The sequence below is a fragment of the Vulpes lagopus genome, chromosome 21 (assembly GCF_018345385.1).
Source record: "Vulpes lagopus strain Blue_001 chromosome 21, ASM1834538v1, whole genome shotgun sequence".
Lineage (NCBI taxonomy): Eukaryota > Metazoa > Chordata > Mammalia > Carnivora > Canidae > Vulpes > Vulpes lagopus.
The window spans coordinates 35140555-35162329 of NC_054844.1; the positions used below are offsets into that span (position 1 = coordinate 35140555).

General features: G+C 36.3%; 1 protein-coding gene across 3 annotated transcripts in view; it reads right to left on the reverse strand.

Annotated features, from left to right (window-relative positions):
• Window positions 1-21775, reverse strand: part of ADAMTS20 (ADAM metallopeptidase with thrombospondin type 1 motif 20) — a 163776-nt gene that overhangs the window by 75181 nt on the left and 66820 nt on the right. For all 3 annotated transcript variants that reach the window (XR_005984934.1, XM_041736786.1, XM_041736785.1), the window contains exons 12-19: window positions 18131-18276; window positions 16788-16969; window positions 16554-16690; window positions 14255-14372; window positions 11758-11853; window positions 7644-7810; window positions 7363-7492; window positions 1393-1519 (exon numbers count right to left, since the gene is read on the reverse strand). Coding sequence is in view for 2 of the 3 variants with exons in the window: in XM_041736786.1 (XP_041592720.1) it covers window positions 1393-1519; window positions 7363-7492; window positions 7644-7810; window positions 11758-11853; window positions 14255-14372; window positions 16554-16690; window positions 16788-16969; window positions 18131-18276 (1103 nt within the window). In the remaining variant the exon portion in view is untranslated. The remainder of the gene's footprint in view (window positions 1-1392; window positions 1520-7362; window positions 7493-7643; window positions 7811-11757; window positions 11854-14254; window positions 14373-16553; window positions 16691-16787; window positions 16970-18130; window positions 18277-21775) is intronic.

Consider the following 21775-nt stretch of genomic DNA (forward strand, 5'->3'; position numbering starts at 1 on the left):
CATGCATAGGATTCAATTTTGAAAATTCTGTTAGAATTGATTGACAAGCTGCCTGGATATATATCATTAGATGAAAAATTCTGAGGTAAGCCCAAACTTTCATTTTTATAGATGAGAAAATGAGGCCCAGAGGTAGAAATTATTTTATCCCCAAAAGAAAATCTATCTTGTCCCCCAAATATATAAAAATGATGGTGGTCTGGCTAAAGCTAAAGAAAGGGAACCAGCACTATATCTAGTGATGTCAGTCTGGCATTTGGTGGTGGCTTTGTAGGTTCAAGGAACCCCAAGCTTTCCCAAAAGCCTTTGAAAACAACTGGTTTAGATCACGATTACCTAATTACTTAGTGGTAGATTTAAGACTGAATATATCTGACTCACAAACAGGTAGTATGTCTCTATGCAATCACACTAAAGTATTTCATGATTGGGAAATATCTTACTAGACCAGTAAGACAAAGCCTTTAAACATTGGCAAACTAGGTTTTTATAAGGCATATTATATTTTCTAATTCTTGTAAACTATTTTTTAGACATGTTTTCAGAGAAAACATTTTTTTCTGCAAGTAATCTGCTTGTTTTAGCCAAATTACCACAATTATAGCCTAGCGATCTATCAGACAAGATGAGTGCAACAGTAAAACAGAGCACAGAATTCACAAAGTTTGTTTCAATTCCCAATAGCATCTCAGGGATTTCACTGTGCTTCACTCCACAGCAATAAGTGGATGAGATTTATTCAAGCAACTCTTCTACTACGCTTTCAAACAATAACATAAATATATAAAAATGATCATCCTTGCTGACTGAGAGATTGGGGCCATGCCTCAATGTTAATGGTCACTCACTAGATAGGGTTGTTCTTAACTTTGCTCTAAGACCAATTCCAGTCACCATCACCCTCTCCAAAAGACAGGTAAAATTTAGAAGTGGATACTTCCCTGTCCCATAATCTAGGATCATGTTTCTTAATGTTTAATGGACAAAATATTGATAAGATCAAGAAACCACTCTACTGATTCTTTAATCCTCAAACTTGAAAAGTTTATTCATAGGTTCAAAGGGAACTATACAATCATTCTCCAAAATTTATTGTTTCAGATCTTTAAACTATGGATTTTAAGATTAGAGTTTACCTATATCTTACAAATTTGTTTCCAATCCTTACACAAAATTGAGACCTATATACTGGTATTCATCAAATACTATGAATAAACATTCAAATCAGTTGCCAAGTTTCACAATAAACTAGTGAACCTGACATTTTATACTAGCAGGGACAGAGGATAGACATTAATTACAGGTCCATCCGAGCAGGCACTGTGCTAGATGCTTTACATCATATCTCACTTATTGATTTTACCCTGGTTACATAACACATTATTGCTTTACCTTAGTTCACAGTCTGTATTACACCTTTCAGTCACAAACAATGGAAGTGGCAAATGGTCACATCTTTGGTCGGACACTACCATGTGATCACTCTTCCGAATGCAGGTAATTTTTCTTCTGTGAAGACCTTGGTGAAAGTCAAATGACAATTAAATGGAAAGTTCTCTTAAGTAGATGTTCTAGAATTATTTAATTCTGCTAATAGCCTAAGCAATTCAGTGAAGTAAAAAAAAAAAAAAAATTCCAACACAAGATACAGTATAGACTAGCATTTAATTTAGTCAAAAATGACTTTCTGGAGTAAGCAAGCTGAATCCTGACTGAGAAGTTTGCTTAGTAAAGTGACACACGGAGGGTGGGCCAGATAGAGAGTAGAAAGAAATTCATGAGAGCTGGCTAGCGGGGTCAGAGTTGACACTGATGCTCTGTAGTCCACTACTGTTTCCCATTATTTGCTTGCCTCTTCCCCAGAGAAGTATTGCATACCTTCACTTGCTACATGTTACTCCAACTTCCTAAGAGAGGTATATACCTCCATGTTCATTGACTTTGGGCTTATGCCAACCAACTGCAAAAGAATATGACCCTTTTCCACTTCTAAGCAGAAGCTCTAAAAGCTACTATATACTTCTGTCCAGCTCACTTTCCCTTTCCCCTGTCTCTAAAGTAGCCTTTCCCAGATAAGGTTGATCTTTCAGATTGGAATTGTGAATGGAAAAGACACAAACAATAAAAAGATCATTGGCTATCAGTTTGACAGGGTATGGAGGGAGGGATTTTTAGCGCAGGGAAAGTATTCTGCATGATGCTGTAATATGTATACGTGCAATTAAACATTTGTTAAAATCCACTGGATGTATAACACAGCGAACTGTAAACTATGGGTTGTAGTTAATAACACATCAATTGCAACAAATGTGTCTCACTAATTCAAGAAGTTATAGCGGAATGGGAGGGAGGAGGTGAAAGACAATGTGTGAATTTTCTGTACCTTCTGCCTCAATTTTTCTATCAACCAAAACTGCTCTAAAAATAATCTTTTTTTTGGATGCCTGGGTGGCTCAGCAGTTGAGTGTCTGCCTTTGGTTCAGGGCATGACCCTGGGGTCCTGGAATCCAGTCCCACATCAGGCTCCCTGCATGGAGCTGAGGTTTGCTGGTTGGTTGTACACAGCATCACCACAGTGAAAGCAAAGCTAAGAAGTGATTATAATGGGCCAGAATAGACAGATCTTTACACTTTCTGCAATGAGGAGACAGGAAAAAGTTTAGGCAGAGACATGATCAAGTTTCTATTTCATCAAAGTTCAACTGCATACTTTCAGTTAGCTAAACATGAACATGCATGTTTATCTTTGCTCTGTCCTAAAAACCATCTGAAAAAAACATAAGGAATTTTGAAAAGGAATAAACCTAACAGAACAATAAGAATAAAAAAAGGAAGCACAGTAGGCAAGGAAAGAAATTCTGAATATGAAAAGGGGATGGAAATAACTAACAGAGCCCAGGAAGCTGAAACTTAAGCCTGTAGAGGGACCAAGTGAATAAGAAACAATACATTCATGCTAAAGCATCCAAGAAAATCCCAGGAATTGAAAACACCAGGTTCTGTTGAAGAAGTGAACGGTGAAGGGTAGGCCGGAAAAAAATGGAAGAGTGATTGAAAAGTACTGATGAAGAATAGTTGGACTCCTACCCTTCTAGTCGAGAGCAGCATTGTCCAATAAAAATAGAATGTGAGCCATGTATGTAATTTCATATTTTCTAGTTGTCACGTTAATAAAAAAAAAGACATGGGTGAAATTGATATTTGGTACGTCTAACCTCAAGTACCTAAAATATCATTTTAGCTATGTTTTACTTTTTTTTTTTTCCACACTGAGTTCTCAAAATTCATTGTGCATTTCACGCTTATACCACATTTCAATCGGTTAGCTGTATTTGGCCACTGGCTACCATACTGGACAGCAAAGCTCCAGAAAAAGTGAACCTGGGGAGATAGACAGCTTAAGGAAGTTGGGGGAAGTACTGTACCAAAAATAAGAGAATTAAGAAAAAGTCTCCATATTGAATGATGAGAACCAGGCCTACTGGACTCTCCATTCCCCTCTGGCTCCAAGCCGACTTTTATGGTTCTCTCGTTTCCAGGCTGACCATTAGAAGATTCCCCACTTGAGAGGCTCTTTAACCCCCAAGAAGATTAACTGACAATGACATGTGGGGTTTCTCCTCCAATGACACATGAAAGGGCTATTTAGTGATCCAATTACTCTATAATGAGGTCCTACTTCACTTATCTGACCAACACAGAACTCTCAATCTGCATTTTAGTCTTAAATATGAACAAATAGCCAAGGATCAGCAGACGTTTCAGGAAATTCACTGACACACAAGAGACCAAAATAAACAAAAACAAAGTAAAACTAAAATGAAACAGATTATGTCAGATAGAAGAAAATCTAAAGACTATGATTAATACTGTCAGAGACACAGATATTACACGTCTATGAAACAAAAGCAAGATGTTATGACTAAGAATGTTAACAATGTAAATTCAGAAAAGAAATTAGCAAATAGTGATTGGTTCAGGAGGTTGAATGTCTGAAATGTATAAATATCAGAAAGATTTAAGAGAAAATTCAATGTAAGGAAATCATTAAATCATACAGTAAAATTTCTCAAGTCAAAGAACCTGTTTCCAAATGTGAGTGGCATCCTAATGACCCAGGAAAACAGATGAAAGAAACACCAACATCAAGGCAAATTGTCCTGAAATTTCACACACTAGAATTCAAGAGAGGAGCCACAAAACTTCCACAATGGAAAGTGTCAGAGAAACACAGGAAACCAGAGAACAAGACTTTCAACCTTCTAACGTACAAAATCTTAGCGTTTATTCCAGTCAAACTACTGAGCAAACATGAGAATAATGCCATTTTCATATATGAAAGGTTTCAACAAACTACCTTTTTCAGGAATATTATTAAGGGATATGTTTCATCAGTGGGGGAAATAAAAAGAGGAATTCATGGGATTTAGAAAACAGGGAACACAGAAGAGAATCCCCCAAAAAATAATGAAGGGAAAGTTCACGAGGACAGTCATGTAAAAGGACCAAAAGCAACAAAACCAAATTAGAGCAAGAGAAAAGAGGGCCACAGTAACAGTAGACTGATTCAAAAAGTAAAGAATTGAAACTGCCAGATTAAGTAACGTACTTGAAAATATTCAGATAAAATTTCTAAGCTCTCACAAAGTTTGGGAACTCATTACATTCAGTACACAGAGTAACAAAACTGAGGGAATTTCAATCTTAATTTTTTAAAAAGAACGTATATGTGTGTGTATGTGTTTATTTAGCTAGCAGGTCCGGGAGAGGGGGTGGGCAGAGGGAGCCGCAGATTCCCCACTGAGCTGGGAGCCTGACATGGGGCTCAACGCCACGACTCTGGGACCATGACCCGAGCAGAAGGCAGACGCTGAACTGAGCCACTCAGGCACCTCTCTTTTTTTTTTTGAAGAGAACGTGCACACGTGTGCACGCACTCATGGTGCAGAGAGGGGCAAAAGGAGAGTGAGAATCTTAGGCTGGTTCCATGCCCAGAGCAGAGCCTGATGCAAGGGCTCAATCTCACAACCCTGAGATCTTGACCCAAGTGGAAATTAAGAGTTGGACATTTAACCAACTGAGCCACCAGGCCCCCCTATGGGAATTTCCTTTTAGAAAAACTAAAAAGTTACAAAGAGTGAATATAACCATCGTATACTATGTGGCAACTAACAGTTTTTTCCCTCCAGCTCAAAATTGTTGAAGAGATATCACTCTGGTTCAGGCTCCCAAACCACTGCATCAGGTCTTGATGAACCTTTTATTTGGATCTTTCTCTTTTTTACTCGATACATTCTCCACATTTTCACACATTCCCTCACTCACTTGATGTTTGGATTTGTTCCTAGCTCCCCATATCCACTGCCACAGACCAGGGTACCCATTCAGTGCTGGAATGCTGTTCCCTGTTCTCAAAACCTCCATTTCCTTTTGTAAGGCCCATCTAGGGTCCTTCTGTCTCCTCCTCTGTACCAAAACTTTGTTCCTCCTTCCAGCATTTATGCCAGTCAGTCATTTACTATCTACGGCAGTCTCCCTCCACAGACATCGTCCCAATGAAAACATCTGTTCCCACGCAATCAATCTGAGCACCACAATCCCAACATCACAGGACCAAGTCTGTGTGTGTGTGTGTGTGTGTGTGTGTGTGTGTGTTTCAGAACAGGACACCACAATTTCTTTGGCACCTTGAGGTCAGTTTGTTAGTCTGTTCCTCACATTCCTCTCATCTATGGTCACTGCCTCTGGCTACCCACCTCATTTCAGCTCATTTCCATTTGGTTCTGAGCAACGTCTCCTCTGAACCACTGCTCCCCTAATTTCTAAAACTTTTCTCCAGTCCCCATGAGAACTACTTTCCACTGCATCAGACTTTCCTGTGCCTTCATATGGAATCTCCTCACACACTGCTCTTTTTTGCACTTCTCTGGGCACATCTGTAGCACTGCATTTACTTAGACCAAGAAAATCTACTCATGCTGGTTTTATCCACTAGAAATTAAAACTCGGATGCAGAATTGAGGTCTTAATTCGAACCAAAGTAAAGTAGTCCCTCAAAGTTACTGATTTGAGAAGTATTACACAATTAAGTATCCATAACTACACATTTCCCAAAGATTACAGTCTCTTCACATATTCTTTCTCGACCATAAACGTCCCTGCTTTTCCATTTCCTGGTACGCTCTTTTCACTTATTCATGCCAACACTACAAATGTACTTTCTTGTGGTCATGGAAAGAAAATAAAAGAATGCAAGGATGTTGGGTACCCCAACACCGAACGGAAGAGATTGGTTACTAGGAAAGTGTATGGAGGTGAGTGCGTGAGAGAACACTTATTTCACTGGGAAAGAGTATCTATTAGTTCCCCTTCATCTGTGGTCTCAGTACTGCAGTCAACCACGGGCCAAAGATGATCCACTTTTTAATGCACCACCTGAAGATCAATAGAGCCTAGAGCCTAACAGAATTCACCACACTTCATCTCATCACGTGAGCATTTTATCACCTCACATCATCACAAGAAGGGTGAGTACAGTACAATAAATTTTGAGAGAGACCACATTCACAGAAATTTTATTAGGTACAGGTGATCCTTCAACAACATGGGTTTGAACTATGCAGGTCCACTCACACATGTTTTTTGATAAATACCATAGATGTATCTTGGCTTCTGGTTTTGTTAACATTTTTTTTTCTCTAGCTTGCTTTATTGTAAAACGACAGTAATTAATAAATATAACATACAAAACAGGTGTTAAGTGCTTGTTATCGATAAGATTTCCAGTCAACTGTAGGCTAATAGTAGTTAAGTTCTTGGGGAGTCAAAAGTTTTATGTGAATTTTTAACTCCATGGAGGTTGGTACTCCTAACCCTTGTATTGTTCAAGAGTCAACTATATAGTGTTATAATTGTTTGATTTTATTACCAATCTCTTACTAATTTATAAACTTTATCATAGTAACTATATACAGGAAAAGACAAAGTATGTATGAGATTCGATGCTCTCTATTGTTTCAGGCACAGAATCCTGAGGGGTACATGGAATGTATCCCTCCTCCAAAAAGCACAGTGGATTACTGTACAAGTTAGAGAAACTGCTTGCAACTCCAAGAAAGAATGAGAAAAAAAGCAGTAATAGAGAATGTTGGAAAGGGGAGAGACAGATGAGGCTGTTAAGTATCAGAAACCATGAATGGGGAGAAAAGTAGGAGGAAAAAAGGTAGGAAACCCTTGTTATGTTCGTGCAGTGATGTGTGTCTGTGTAGATATTTGGGGGACTCTGTAGGCAGACAGCCCGAAAGTACTCCATACCAGCATGCACAGGCAAGCTTCTGTCTCTTTCACTCAACACCAGTGTACCTTGACACATCTTGGTGCAGTCTTGCCATGGTCCATACGGATCCCATGTGACTAGGTCGTTCTTCTCTTCCACGGGGATATTGAAGGAATATCGTACATCAGGGTTGTATAAATTACCCACACATAAAACCTCAATAGAAATACACAGGAGCACACAATTAATTCATAAAAAGATATTCCTGAAAGACATCATTTTTATGTTTAATAAATACAAAGCCCTTAACCATCAGTTTATGGATAGGATTAAAAAGGAGTCTTATCAAGGACGCCTGAGAATTTACCTGCAAAACAACTTCTTCTTCCAGCCGATCAGTACTATTAATTCTTTCAATTGAGCTGTTTGAACCACTGTATTCAAAAATAGCTCCTTGTATGTTGATTTCCTTTTTTGACATACTTACAACAAAATTCCCATTCAAAAGAAAATTCCCTTGAGTGTCAGATAATGCTGTAAAAGAACAGTACTCATGAAATAGTAAAACAGTTCAGTCAATAATACAAGAAATATTTAACTTTTAAAATTCAAATCCTTTTCTGAAATTAACATAAATGTAAATTAATTTTGGGAAATAAATATTTTACTATAACATGTTATCTAACCCATACAAAGAGAAACTCCAGCATATCAGCTAAAGATACTAAATTTACCCTATACTTTTCTGAGAATGTCCTCCCTCTACCAGACATACAGCTTCAGGAAGGACATGTAGGAAGAGGAAAAACAGAAGTTATAGATTCAGGAGATACATCAGCTAAATCAGTCCTGGTCATCAATGGTGAGGAAACAACGAACGACCACTCAGACCGCTATAATATTTCATTTATGCTCTTCTCAGAAACAAAGGTACAAAGCTATAAAATTCTAGGGGTCAATTTTTTTTTAGTATTTTATTTATTCATGAGAGACACAGAGAGAGAGGCGGAGACATAGACAGGGAGAGAAGCAGGCTCCCCAAAGGGAGCCTGATGTGGGACTCAATCCTGGGACTCTGGGATCACACCTCAAGCCAAAGGCAGCCACTCAACCACTGGGCCACTCAGGTGTCCCTAGGGGTCAATATTCTAAGAGCCATCTGATGACCATACTATTCTTTATATAAATGTCTGGATCTTTTTCATGGAGAGGCACTCTGACGCTGTTGACATACATGTGAATGACTGCTACTACCTCTCTGTTCCTGCAACTTGTTCTCAGTCCCAGTGATGTGTTAGTACAAGCCTGTCTAATATGTATTTGTGTATATTTATAGGCTATATAAAATACATATGTATAAATTTTTATGTATAAATATGTAAAATAATATCGTATGCATTCACAGTTTCTTTTAAAATATAAAACTGCATGGTGTTCACAGTAACTGAGTAATAAAATGAAACAAATTGGTATTAGAATAATGGGTTTAAATTCAAGTTGTTCCAATTAATTCCTATGTGAGTTTGGACTAACCACTTGCTTAGTTTCCTAACTGTACCAGGCATAGAAATTCCTACTTTTAAATCAGCCTTTTAAATCAGGATCAAATTTGGAAAACATTTGTAAAAAGTGTGTAAGTTGTAAAGCTCTGTGCATTTTTAACTTTTAAGAGAACGTATAATATTTGTTAGACTAATATAAGCTCTGTACTAATCAAATACTATTTTGCTTCCTTTACTTACATATTATTCAGTGGAGCAATAACCTTTTTAGTAAACGTTTGTTTGACCTTCCAGGAAACTCCACACCCAAAGTGCACAAGTTACCCAGAACTAAGCTTTGTAATAAATACTACACTCCTGGAAAAAGCAACCCTGAAGGAATTACTGCTAAATAAATTTGGCATTTCTGTGTCTGTATGGACTGTCTGTTTATATTACACTAAATTCCATGAAAAACCAGTAAAATTCTCTACGTATCCTATAAAATGAAAATTCCTCTAAAGAATCTGTACTTTATCAAAAGTGAATAGGTCTACTTAAGGAACTATCAGTTATATTATAATTAAGAGAAATAAAACTTTACTTAGAAAAAGTTTGTACATTTCACTACTTTTGGTTACCAAAGCCAATTTCATAAATATAAATGTTTATAAACCCCTTCTAATAATTTCACATATTTGCTCAAGTTAGATTTTGATAGTTCCATTACTACCTCTTTTACAGAGTATACTAATATCTTATTGGTAAACATTTTTTTAAAATTTATTTATTGATGAGGGACAAAGAGAGAGAGAGGCAGAGACACAGGCAGAGGGAGAAGCAGGCTCCATGCAGGGAGCCTGACATGGGACTCGATCCTGGGTCTCCAGGTTCACAACCCAGGCTGCAGGCGGCGCTAAACCGCTGTGCCACCGGAGCTGCCCCTGGTAAACATTTCTAATTTTTAAACTGGTGGTCCATTCCTAGGTAAACACAAATATCTACATTTGGAACCTAAGAGCAACATGTTAAATATCTACAATATGGTTACATCTATTGATATATATGTACCAAGGTAATATTTTTGGCAAAAGAAAAATAATTGCAACAAAATATAAAAGGAAAATATATCAAAATATTTACACTTGATTTGAGAAATTTTGTGTTTTTTTTTTTATAAAAGGGAAATTGACAAAATTAACCATTTAAAAGTGAACAATTCAATGGCATTTAGTATATTCATGTTGTACAACCACTACTTCTAACTAGTTCTAAAACTTTTCATCATCTCAAAAGAAAATTTGTATCCCTGAAGCACTTATTCCCTTTGCATTTAACTTTCTAATGTCAGATTCAAGTCTTGTGATAAGCTTCATGATAGATTCAGACTCCTCACTTAGTAGCATTGATAACTTGGGCCAATATTTCACTTTAATGTGAACCAGGTACTTGCAATATCTGCTCTATACCATCTCCTATTCCAGCTTGGTGAGTTGCTGAAAAGTCAATACTAAGGTATTTCCCAGACAGAAGGAAAAGGTTTGTAAAGAATTCTTTTCATCTTTGGGCCTAAGTGAAATTCCTTAAGGCTAAAAACTAATTCCTAAAAATAAACATAAACGAAGAAGCCTATACCCTAGATGTAGCTAAAGGACAATACACTGTGGCTATCTTCATTAACATTTAAAAATCTGAAATCAATTCTCTGTCTTGCTTTAACATAAGCGTTCCATAATGGAATACTAAGCCATTCAAAAAATGAAATCTTGTCATTTACAACTACATGGGTAGAACTAGAGAGTTATTATGCTAAGCAAAATAAGTCAATCAGAGAGACAATTATGTTATTTCATTCATATGTGGAATTTAAAAAAATAGAATCATAAGGGAAGAGAGGGGAAAAATAAAAGATGCTATCAGAGAGGGAGACAAACCATAAGAGACTCAATCATAGGAACAAACTGAGGGTTGCTGGAGAGGAGGCAGGGGATGGGGTAACTGGGTGATGCACATTAAGGCGGGCACGTGACGTGACAATCACTGAGTGTTATATACAACTGATGAATCACTGAACTTTACTTCTAAAACTAATAATACACTATATGTTAATTAAATTTAAAAAATTTTAAATAAGTGTTTTGTTTCAAGTTTTTATTTAAATTCTAGTTAGTTAACATATACTGTATACTGTAATACTGACTTCAGGAACAGAATTTAGTGATTCATCATTTACATATAATACCCAGTGCTCAGCACAGTGCTCTTCTTAATCTCCATCCCACTCGCCTCTAGCAACTCTCAGTTTGTTCTCTATAGGTAAATCTCTTATGATTTGCTTCCTTTTTTCTCCTTCCCCAATGTTCATCTCTTCTGTTTTTTAATTTCCACGTATGAGTGAAACCATTTAATGTTTTTTAAAGTTTATATTTAAGTCCTTTTGATACATTAAAAAACAGTTAATAAATTCTTTAAAGAACATTTAACCACAAAAAAAGTCTATAATTAATTTTGGATAAAAAGAAAATAATTTCATTCTAAATAAACACGCAACTCTGAATATAATCTTTGGTTATTTAAAACACTATGTGGTAAAAGCAAATTTTTCAGAATTTTACTCAGTGTTTTTATTTTTATTTTTTAAAGATTTTACTTACTTATTCATGAGACACACAGAGAGAGAGGCCACAGACATAGGCAGAGGGAGAAGCAGGCTCCCTGCAGGATGCAGGACCTGATCTTAGGACTCAGGATCATGACCTGAGCAGAAGGCAGATGCTCAACGACTGAGCCACTCAGGTGTCTTGTTCAGTGTTTTAGAAATAAGTATATAACTCAAGAGGAAAATATGTATAGGAAGTCAGATGACTTAAGCTCAGTATGAAATGAAAATGCGTTGTTTGTTCAAGGGGCTCTTCTTGCCTTCTAAGAATTTACATCAACCGCAGACCTCCATGAAATTGAACACAAATCACATATTGGCTGTTTACTAGAAATGTTTACCAAGGTAATTGTCATCTTCTGGTTTTCCAGAATAGCTATGCTGAAGAATATCAATGTTTGTTGCTCCTGCTGGAATCTTGACAACAACATTATAACCTGCAATATAATTTGATACATGTTAACTTTCACAAGCTGATGGCCCAGAGGCTATTACAGCTGGATGATTAAAAAAAAAAAAAAACTGAATAGCACAATTTCATTTTATCTTTGAAAAATGATACAGTACTTATTCTTTTTTAATCAATGCATTACACAATTACTAAGGATTGAGAAAAAAATGGTTGTCTACAAATATACAGTTTGGGATCCTTAAAGTACTTCCTATTTTCTTTTCTAAAATTCTGAACACAGAATGAGAAAGGAGTTAAAATTATAGTTCCTGAGATAATTAGAACACATATTCATTCTCAAATTTGACTAATACTTTTAGACTTTATACTTCCCAATGGAAAAAAATAGAGGATTTCAATGTTATTCACCAATCCAAAAAGTATCAAAATAGTTGGTGATTGCTCTGTGTTTACACAGAGATTTGGTGACAGGCAAAAACAACAAAAGTTAACATTTTTTAAGCTTTTGGGTTTCTAGTGTAAGCAAGAAGTCTATAGCTACTCCCAAAATTTTACATTATTTTCAAAAGTCTAACAAATTGTCATGAGAGAAGTAAAATGTTTATTTGAGGGAAATCAAAGTAATATTTCTATTTTATGAGACCAAATTCAACAGTACTGGCACTGCTCAAAAGATGAGGAAATACTACATAGTAAACAAAAAATGTTTTCCCTACACCACACTCATTACATAGTTCTCCAAATACTCTCAGATTCTGTCAGCAACTGATTTTCCTCTAGTGATTATTCTAAGTTGTTCCTTTGCCTTAGTTTTTCCTTGTATTTAATACACGAGTAAAACGAGTTGTATGAGTTTTTCTCATACACTAACTTTTAAAAAAGATTAAATTTACAGCCCTGACATGAGAATACCTCGCATGTTTTAGTGTTCTAATTTATATTCCTTAAAGACATCACATTTTAAATATAAGGTGATAAATGGTCTGCTGACTCTGCATACATTATATGCATATTGGTTGTAAATCATCAGCCTACAAGAATAATTTTAACTTATTATTTTTCCACTATAAGATATTCCTACTACCTCCTATTTACATCTTTCCAGTTTTTTAAGAAAGCAATTCCCAGGCATTACAAATGTGAAAGACAAAGGCTACCACCAGAGGGCAGAAATGTGACAAATGTTACACTACAAAGGAGTTTAATATCTTTTTCCATTCGCAAATGATTAATTCATAATACAATTTTGGCAGAGTTGTATATTTTATCCTAATTTAATATACGTGGTTTTGTGTGGGAAAAAAATGTTTTCTAGTGGGTAGAGACTGATTTCTGGTAAATGTGTCACTGGTTTAAACAAAAGATCAAATGTGTGTGGCTCACATGAACTAATGAATCTTACCTACAAAAATAATGTCATATCTAGTAACTAAGATTCATAAGCATTACCAGAGTATAAATGTTACTATATTTTTACTATGGATAAAAATATAAATTTTGCATTTTAAATCATATTACTTTAATTGAGGCAATTCATACTAACTTAACTGTGTTCAAACACATGTGAACATAATTTAAGGTTGACAATAAAACTATAAAAAAATAATACATTTTTCATTTTGCAAGGAAATTTGGTACCATAAAAAGGAAAAGGTTTTCCTAGAAAAGTCTCAGAAGAGAAAATATCTCATACTCTCATAACAATTTTAAAGAAAAATGAAATCATGGCCAAATAGGATTTATATACGTAATCTAGATACTTCCTGAAAAATCAAATATAATAATCCCAAATCAACACTTAAATTAATGGTTTCATCCTTCACTCATTTTAATATAGTGGTTCAAATGATGAAAAGTAATTGAAAGCAATTCTCCTGGGAAAACCATAAATATATACATTTCAGACTACAGGAACAGCAATAAAGACCCTATTAATTGGAGGACTATTCAAACATCACTGGCAAGTAGCACTGGATTTACTCTAATAAATACACCTACTGTATTTTCAAGAATCTGATTTGCCTTGAGCAAATGAATTCATTAATCCAAGGATACATCTGGTATATTTTTCTATATTTAGAAATATTTTACATTTTTATATTTAGGAAATTTTTACTAATCATTTTTTTAAAATTTTATTTATGATAGTCACACAGAGAGAGAGAGAGAGAGGCAGAGACATAGGCAGAGGGAGAAGCAGGCTCCATGCACCGGGAGCCCGACGTGGGATTCGATCCTGGGTCTCCAGGATCGCGCCCTGGGCCAAAGGCAGGCGCTAAACCGCTGCACCACCCAGGGATCCCCTTACTAATCATTTTGAACTAAAGGTACAGAGTGGGCAAAACAATAAACCATTATTATGCCTTGATCATATACTCTCATTATATCAAATAAAAGGGAAAATTAACAACAAATATATAGCTTACCATAATGAGCACTGTTGAAGACACCTGTCATTGTCCTGCATGAAGAGTTATCCCCACCACACACTCCACATTTGTCTCTCCTGGCCTTGGAGTTTAACACATGATCACAGCCAGCTTGCTTCAAAATAACAATAATTATAATCAGTATTATAAAAGTGACTGTTATAAGCATGGTGTTTTATAAAATTTTCACAAATATTCTTGCAATTAACGGGAGATTCGGTACAACAGGATTTTTCAGAGTATCTACTGTACCTACTGGTTTTGTTGTGCCAAAGTATCTACTGGTTTTGTTTTTTAATATTTCACACACCTTTTCATCACATGGTTGAAAAAACAGTGCTTTTCAAAGGGTTGTCCACCTACCTCCTGCATCAAAACCACATGGGATGACATTTAAAAAGGTAGATTCCCGATTTTCTAAATTAAAAAATCCTTGGAGGTAAGAACTAGGACTCTGCATTGTAACAAACATGGACAATAATTACTTTGTCCACTGTCTAAGCCATTCTTTAAAAAAATATAATTCAAAGAGACAAAAAAGCATGATTATGTAAGAACACATTTAAAATAACTTCAGAGATGACTTTCATGATTTTTTAAACTCATGGATCTTAGAACTCCAGGAATAAATGGAGTACATTTGAAAATTTATTTCTTCAAAATTAATAACCATCTTATTAAGTTGTGTTTATGTAAAAAGTGAATAATTGGACAAAGGTTGAAAGTGAATGGTTTCATTTAGGACTTTAAAAGAGTAAGTGCAGTTCTCCATGCAGATACTGTCCTCTGCATGCACTGTCCTAACTCTTAGTTCCTTAGAATACTCCTCCAAAATTTCATGATAAGAAAATTTCATAAGCCTCATTCTTTTATACACAAGGTGAATTATTTCCAAAATGAATGTCAACCAGATGTTTCCTGAAAGGAACATGCATCTGTAAGTTCAGATAATCATTGTTTTTCATGGTATAGGATTTTGTGCTAATTCAGATAAAACTTTTTCAGGCCACCGAGTACCCTTTTTCTAGTCTGTTTCCTTTGTTTTGAACATCTCATTAGACCTTCGAGTGCAAAGCATTTTATCACTAGGCAACTGGTAACAGATGTTTGACTAAGAGAAAATTGGTACCTTAACCCAAGGAATGAATTCATAATATTACCCTTGTATTCTTTAGACAGAATTCATTATCCTAGTTCTCAAACTCACCATTTTTAAGACCTCATTCTGCAGTGTGGCTGCTTTAATTCAGAATCTCATCTGCTTCTCACCTAGAATCCGAAGTGGCTATCTCCAATCTTCTCCCAACCCCATATATTTTTGAAGATTCTAACATGCAGATCAAATAACATCTCTCACTCAACTCCAAATTCTCCTAAGGGACCTCCAGGACCTCAGAAAAAAAAAGTGAATTTAAAGCTAGTCCCTATGTCCAATCAGTCCTTTACCTCCTCACCTTTCTAAATCCTATTCATCCTCAATAATTAGCTCAAGCCTCACATTCTCATGAGCATTCTCTGAACCATTTACATACTTCCCCACAAAACACTCCTTTCTCGATATCCCTATGCCACTGTGCTGATGACCCCATAGCCCTGCATTGGAATTATTCACATGTCTATCTGTGACCACCTTGGGGTTTATGGTTCTGTTTCAGTCTTTCATCCTGGTGACTAGAACAGTATCTAACATTTAGTAGGTACCCAGCGAATGTCGTTGAATACACCCAGGAAGTAAAACACAAGGATGAAAAGAGGAAGGGGCAAGGGTGCCTGGGTGGCTCAGTCCCCTGTTAAGCGCTTGACTCTTGGTTTCAGCTTAGCTCACGATCTCAGGGTCATGCAATGAAGCTCCACATCAAGCTCCATATGCATCTACTTAGGTTTCTCTCTCCTTCTACCTGCCCCCCTCCCAAATAAATAGATCTTAAAAAAAAAAAAAAAAAAAGAGGGAGGGAGAAATAGCATCACTAACCAACAAGGAGGGGGTCACAAGAGGTCACATTTGAAGTAGCCAAAGAACTCTACAACCCTGTGTCCTAATATTTTCTTTTTAAGAAGTCAATTCTCACAACTCATTTTGATCTTGAGTACCATAAGCAAAACAAAATCAGCAAACTTAATGTTTCATGAGTCACTCTTGATGACAGAGAATTGCCTAGTAACAAAGTCTCCTGACCATACTTCTAAAGATAGAATGGTATATTTGAAGGGTGCTGCACTGGAATTCGTGAAAATGTATTCTGAGGTAGAGAAAAAGAATATTATGAAATATAAGTTTAAATATAAGTTTACTTACCCGACAGAGGCCTTGAACACAGATATCATTAGTTTCGGTTCCACAAGGAGTACCATCAGCAACCCTATCCTTCAACTGGTAGAAGTTAGTGGTTCCGGCAACCCGACAATACAGTTTACAGCGATCTTTTATGGCAACTGTAAGAAAAAGTTACATTTTTGGTGTACAATAATATGGCTGTATGGTCCTAGGTCTCAAGAAATTTTTACATCAAAAAATATTCTAACTACTTACTCCCACTGTATTTTGGAAGCCACCTCACATTAGGGGAAAGACCATTGATGTTGAAATGTTTACCATCAAAATCAGAGCACTGCTTCTCTCGAAAGTCTTGCTTGCCTTTTGGACATGAATCAGTATTACATGATCGAAATTTCATCCTGCGGCCCACACAGTACTTTCCTCCGTTTCTTGGCCTAGTCAAATTCATTACATTTTAAAGCACATCAGTATAATATTCTTTCTGCCATTTACTTCTAAAACTGTTCCACTCTGTCCCAGGATCTGGAAAACCACTTATGTCCCACTAACACTTTTTAACAGGAGTACGTTACATGGTTTTTAAGCAATTCAGTGGCTAACAAACTGTAAAAATACTCATCTTAGGATAGATACTGTGGGCTAGAAGGCAGCACTGATCACTTATTCATGACTTGGTCAACTCACAAGGAACTAATGACAGGAATTTGTTTTAAAATGTCAAAATAGGGTTTGTTCACTTTGAGGGGTTAAGAAAAAAAGACCTAGTGAACCAAAGATGATACCATGTTAAAGAAATATACAGGCATTTTTGTTGCATATATACTACTTATCACTCACTTCAAAGAGTTTTGTGGTATTAATCTATATCCATCCATCTCTTTATTTCAACTTATGCTGGAAAATAAAAACTCTTTTTGTCAGCATTTTTTAAACAAAAACTTCTAGCATAATTTAAATACCATGAAATTCAAATGAACTAAGTCATTTTGCTCAAAGTCCTAACTACACATAAAGAATTCTTTATTGCTTACCAATTTATATATCATAACAGACACATTTAGAAATCTTTATGGAATCTCTACATTCTTTTAAATATTTTGATCAGGGGGAAAATATGCTTCAGTACTTATTCAACCTAAAGACACTGATGCATCTATAATATGAGAAGCAGAGAAAGAAAATAGGACATGTCAAATTACACAAAACAGTAAAAAACAGGTAATGAAAATACATATTTTATGCAGAAGAGCCAAGAGACAATTTTAAAGGAGCCAGGAATTTCAATGGAAACACAGTAAATGTAAAAACTCCATTATATTACTGTCATTTTTACAACTACTTCGCAAATTTACACTAAATCAGAAAAAAATCAAGGATCCTATCTTAACTCATAGTCTAAAGATTAAGCTAGTTAATATATTTTTTTAAAGGTTTGAATCTACCAAGATAAGGTAATATGGCTTAAAGTATTCCAGAAGTTTTCTAAATCTCAGAAATTTACAGACTGACCTCCAGTTTAGAAGTGAATGAAACTGATGTCTACTTTCTGGTGCCTTGAGATAATCTTAATTTACAGTGACATAAAAAAGACATACTCAGGGCGATTACAGAGCCTGGTTGTGCTTTTGATTCCACCTCCACATGTTCTTGAACAAGAGCTGTAAGGTCCCCATGGTCCCCATTCACCATCTACCGGACGTGTTTCCATTTCTTTGTTTACACATAGCCCATGATGGCAATGCTTAAAAAAAAACACACACACACATACACACACCACAATGAAATGATTCATACATACAAAATTAGAATATCAGTAATTATAATAGCATAAATATCAATAAAGAAAATGTATACAACTTAAAGCAAAATATTAATTCAGAAATGTGATTACATTTGGCACTCAAATATTTTCTGATTATCTGCTAAGTAACTGTAAAAAGATCTGTGGAATGAAGAAATAGGAAATTTCCCTTGCCTTTGAGATTTTTGAGTCTCACTGAGGGAGGGAAGACCTGCTGTATGGGGAAAGTGTAGTAAAATGAAAATTTAAGTGAGTAATGCATATCTGTGATTCTGGTTTTCTATGCAAAGATATGTATCACTCTTCCACTCTTCTAGCTAACTTTTTACTTCATCTCATTCAAAGTCTCAATGCTCACTTTCTTACTTTCACCAAAAAAATGGAAATGTACAAAAGAATCTGCTCACAATCTCCTACTCCTTTTACTCACCTAAACTGCCCTGGGGCTCAGTGCTCAGCCGTCCCGTCTGTTAGTGTACATGAAAATTCCAGGATCCTAGGGAAAGTCAACCCCTCTACTTGTGTACTTAATCTCAAACCCTCACTGCAACAGTTCTCCCATCTCTCCTACATCATGGTTCTAGTCTCTGCTATAACAAAAAGATGGTCCATGCACTGTTGCCACCCTGTCAACTAGTCACTGCAAGGAGTACAGAAATCGAAAGTTAGCATTTAGAAACATTTATAGGATTTCGACATAATGTCATGTTTACCAAAGTTAATTAATTAATTTTTAAAATTAAATTAGTTAAAAGTTGGCTTATATTTGTTTTCACTGTGGCAAAATACACACCATAAAATTTACCATCTTAACCATTTTTAAGTGTACAGTTCAGTGGTATTAAAATGCATTCACAGTGTTGTGCAATCATCACCATCAATCCACATAACTCTCCATCTTCCCACTCTGAGACTATACCCTTGAAACAATTAACTCCTCCTTCTCTCCTCTCCCAAGCCCCCGGCAATCTCCATTCTACTGTGTTTGTATGTATTTGGCTACTCTGTGTATCTCATATAATTAAAATCGTGCATCTTTTTGTGACTGGCTCATTTCACTTAGCATAGTGTTGTCAAAACTCATCCATGTTGTAGCATGTGTCAGAATTTCCTTCCTTTTAAGGCTGAATAATATTCCACTGCATGTGTAGATTACATTTTGTTTATTCATTCATCCCCTGATGGCCACTTGGGTTACTTCCATCTCTGGCTACTGTGGATAATGCTGATATGAACAGGAGTGTGTAAGAGATCTCTTCAAGACTCTATTTTCAGTTCTTTGGGATATACACCCATAAGTGGTGATGCTGGATCAGATAATTCATTTTTAATTTGAAGACTGGCCACACTGTTTTCCACAGAAAAATTTGGCTTACATTTTGAATGTCTTTTTTCATTTTGTTGTTCTAATCATTTCTATCATTTTGTAAAAGTATCAGTTTAAATTATCAGAAATTTGTAAAAAGACTGGTCCTTTAACTAGAGATGATTTTGGAAATATTCCACTAAGATAATTCTCAATATACAAATATACTATGTCCCCTCTTTATCTTTTAAAGATTTATTTATTTGGAGAGAGAGCACATACACAAACAGGGGGAGGGGCAGAGGAAAAGGGAAAAATATCCTCAAGCAGACTCCCCGATAAGCACAGAGCATGAGGTGGGCTCCATCCCAGGACACTGAGATATGACCTGACACAAAATCAAGAGCTAGATGCTCAACCAACTGAGCCACCCAAGTGCCCCTATTTCCAGTCTTTAAAAACAAAACTTAGATCTCACTTTCCTCACCAGCTACTGTCCTGTTTCTCACTGAAAGAGCTGTCCATGTGCATTGTCTAACGCTCGATGCCTATGCTCTCCTGGTTCTACCATCCATGTCTCTGCTCATGCATACTCAACCAATGATCAGTTCTCTTTCTTGATTTAGCAGTATATTCGTTTTTTTTTTCTCTTGGTTTCTAGGGATCCACTTAATGCTGGAAAGTCCTGGGCTCAGATCTCGGTCCTTTATTCTTCCCCATCAATAATCACTGCCAGCCCAAATCCCCCGCCTGAACTCCAGACTCATGTACACAGGCTGCTTACGCTTCTTCACTGTAATGTCTAATAAACATTTCAGACATCATACCTAAAACCGAACCGCTGACCCCTCAAAATTCTGCTGAGTTGATTAGCTAAAAACAGTCATCCTACCTCTAACAGTTCACATTTAATATTTTGGTAAATGATCTTGTAGTTTCTTCAAGACCAAACCAAAAAAAAATTGACTTTTAATTATCACCCCAGTGATCCCAACTCTGGTGTAAGCCATCATCTCTCATCTCTTTTTTTTTTAAGATTTTATTTTATTTATTCAGAGAGACACACAGAGAGGCAGACACACTGGCAGAAGGAGAAGCAGACTCCATGCAGGGAGCCCGACGTGGGACTCGATCCTGGGTCTCTAGGATCACGCTCTGGGCTGAAGGCGGCGCTAAACCGCTGGGCCACCGGGGCTGCCCTCATCTCTCATCTCTATCGCTGCCATACCTAAGTAGATCTGTTTCCAACTCTTGCCCCCTATAGTTCAGTCTCAACAGTGAGCAGAATGGTCCTTTTCAACTTATTTCAAAAAAATCCTTCAATTATTTCATTTTGAATAAATGCAAAGTTCTCCCAACAGCTCACAGGGCCCTACATAATATTCTTCCCGTTACTTCCTCTCCATCTCTCTTCATCCCAGCCACAAGGTCAAGCTTACCTGTTTCACTTTGCCTGGAGCTCACTTCTCCACCATATCCTCCATAGCTAATTCTCTCACTTTAAGACAGCTCATTAGGCAACTTCCTCTAAGATCTACTTTGATCACTACATTTTAAATTGCAATCTGCCCTCTTATAACACAAAACTTCCAGTCCTTTTCTTGCTCTAATTTTCTTGGCACTTATTAGCTTTATGGTAGTATTATATTGTTTGTAATATTGTAGTCTCCCCCTAGAACGTAAGCTCCCTGAGGGCAGGGATCTTCTCTCTTTTGTTCACTGGTGTACTCTAAGCACCTCGAATAGTGCCTGACATATAGTGGGCCCTTGACAAGTCTTTGTTGAATGAATGAATCCTATAACCAAGTTTATTAGCAATAAAAAAGCCTTGTGCCCCCCATTAGAACAACAAATCATTCAAAATGAGAAAGTCATATTAGAAGTGAACAAAAATCTCAGAATACAATGTTCTATGTGCATCCTCCAGAAACATTTCAAATAATCCTTGAGGGACTATTTCTGATAAATCCAAGAATGAAGAAGATAGAGTATTATATTTTTCACCATGTCCTAAATTAAGTCATTGTCAGGTGAGTCCTACCGTATTTTCACACAAATGGATTTATTACCACTTTAAGTACTAAAAAGATAGTCTTACATGTAAGATAGTCACAAGATAAGGGACTAAGAATG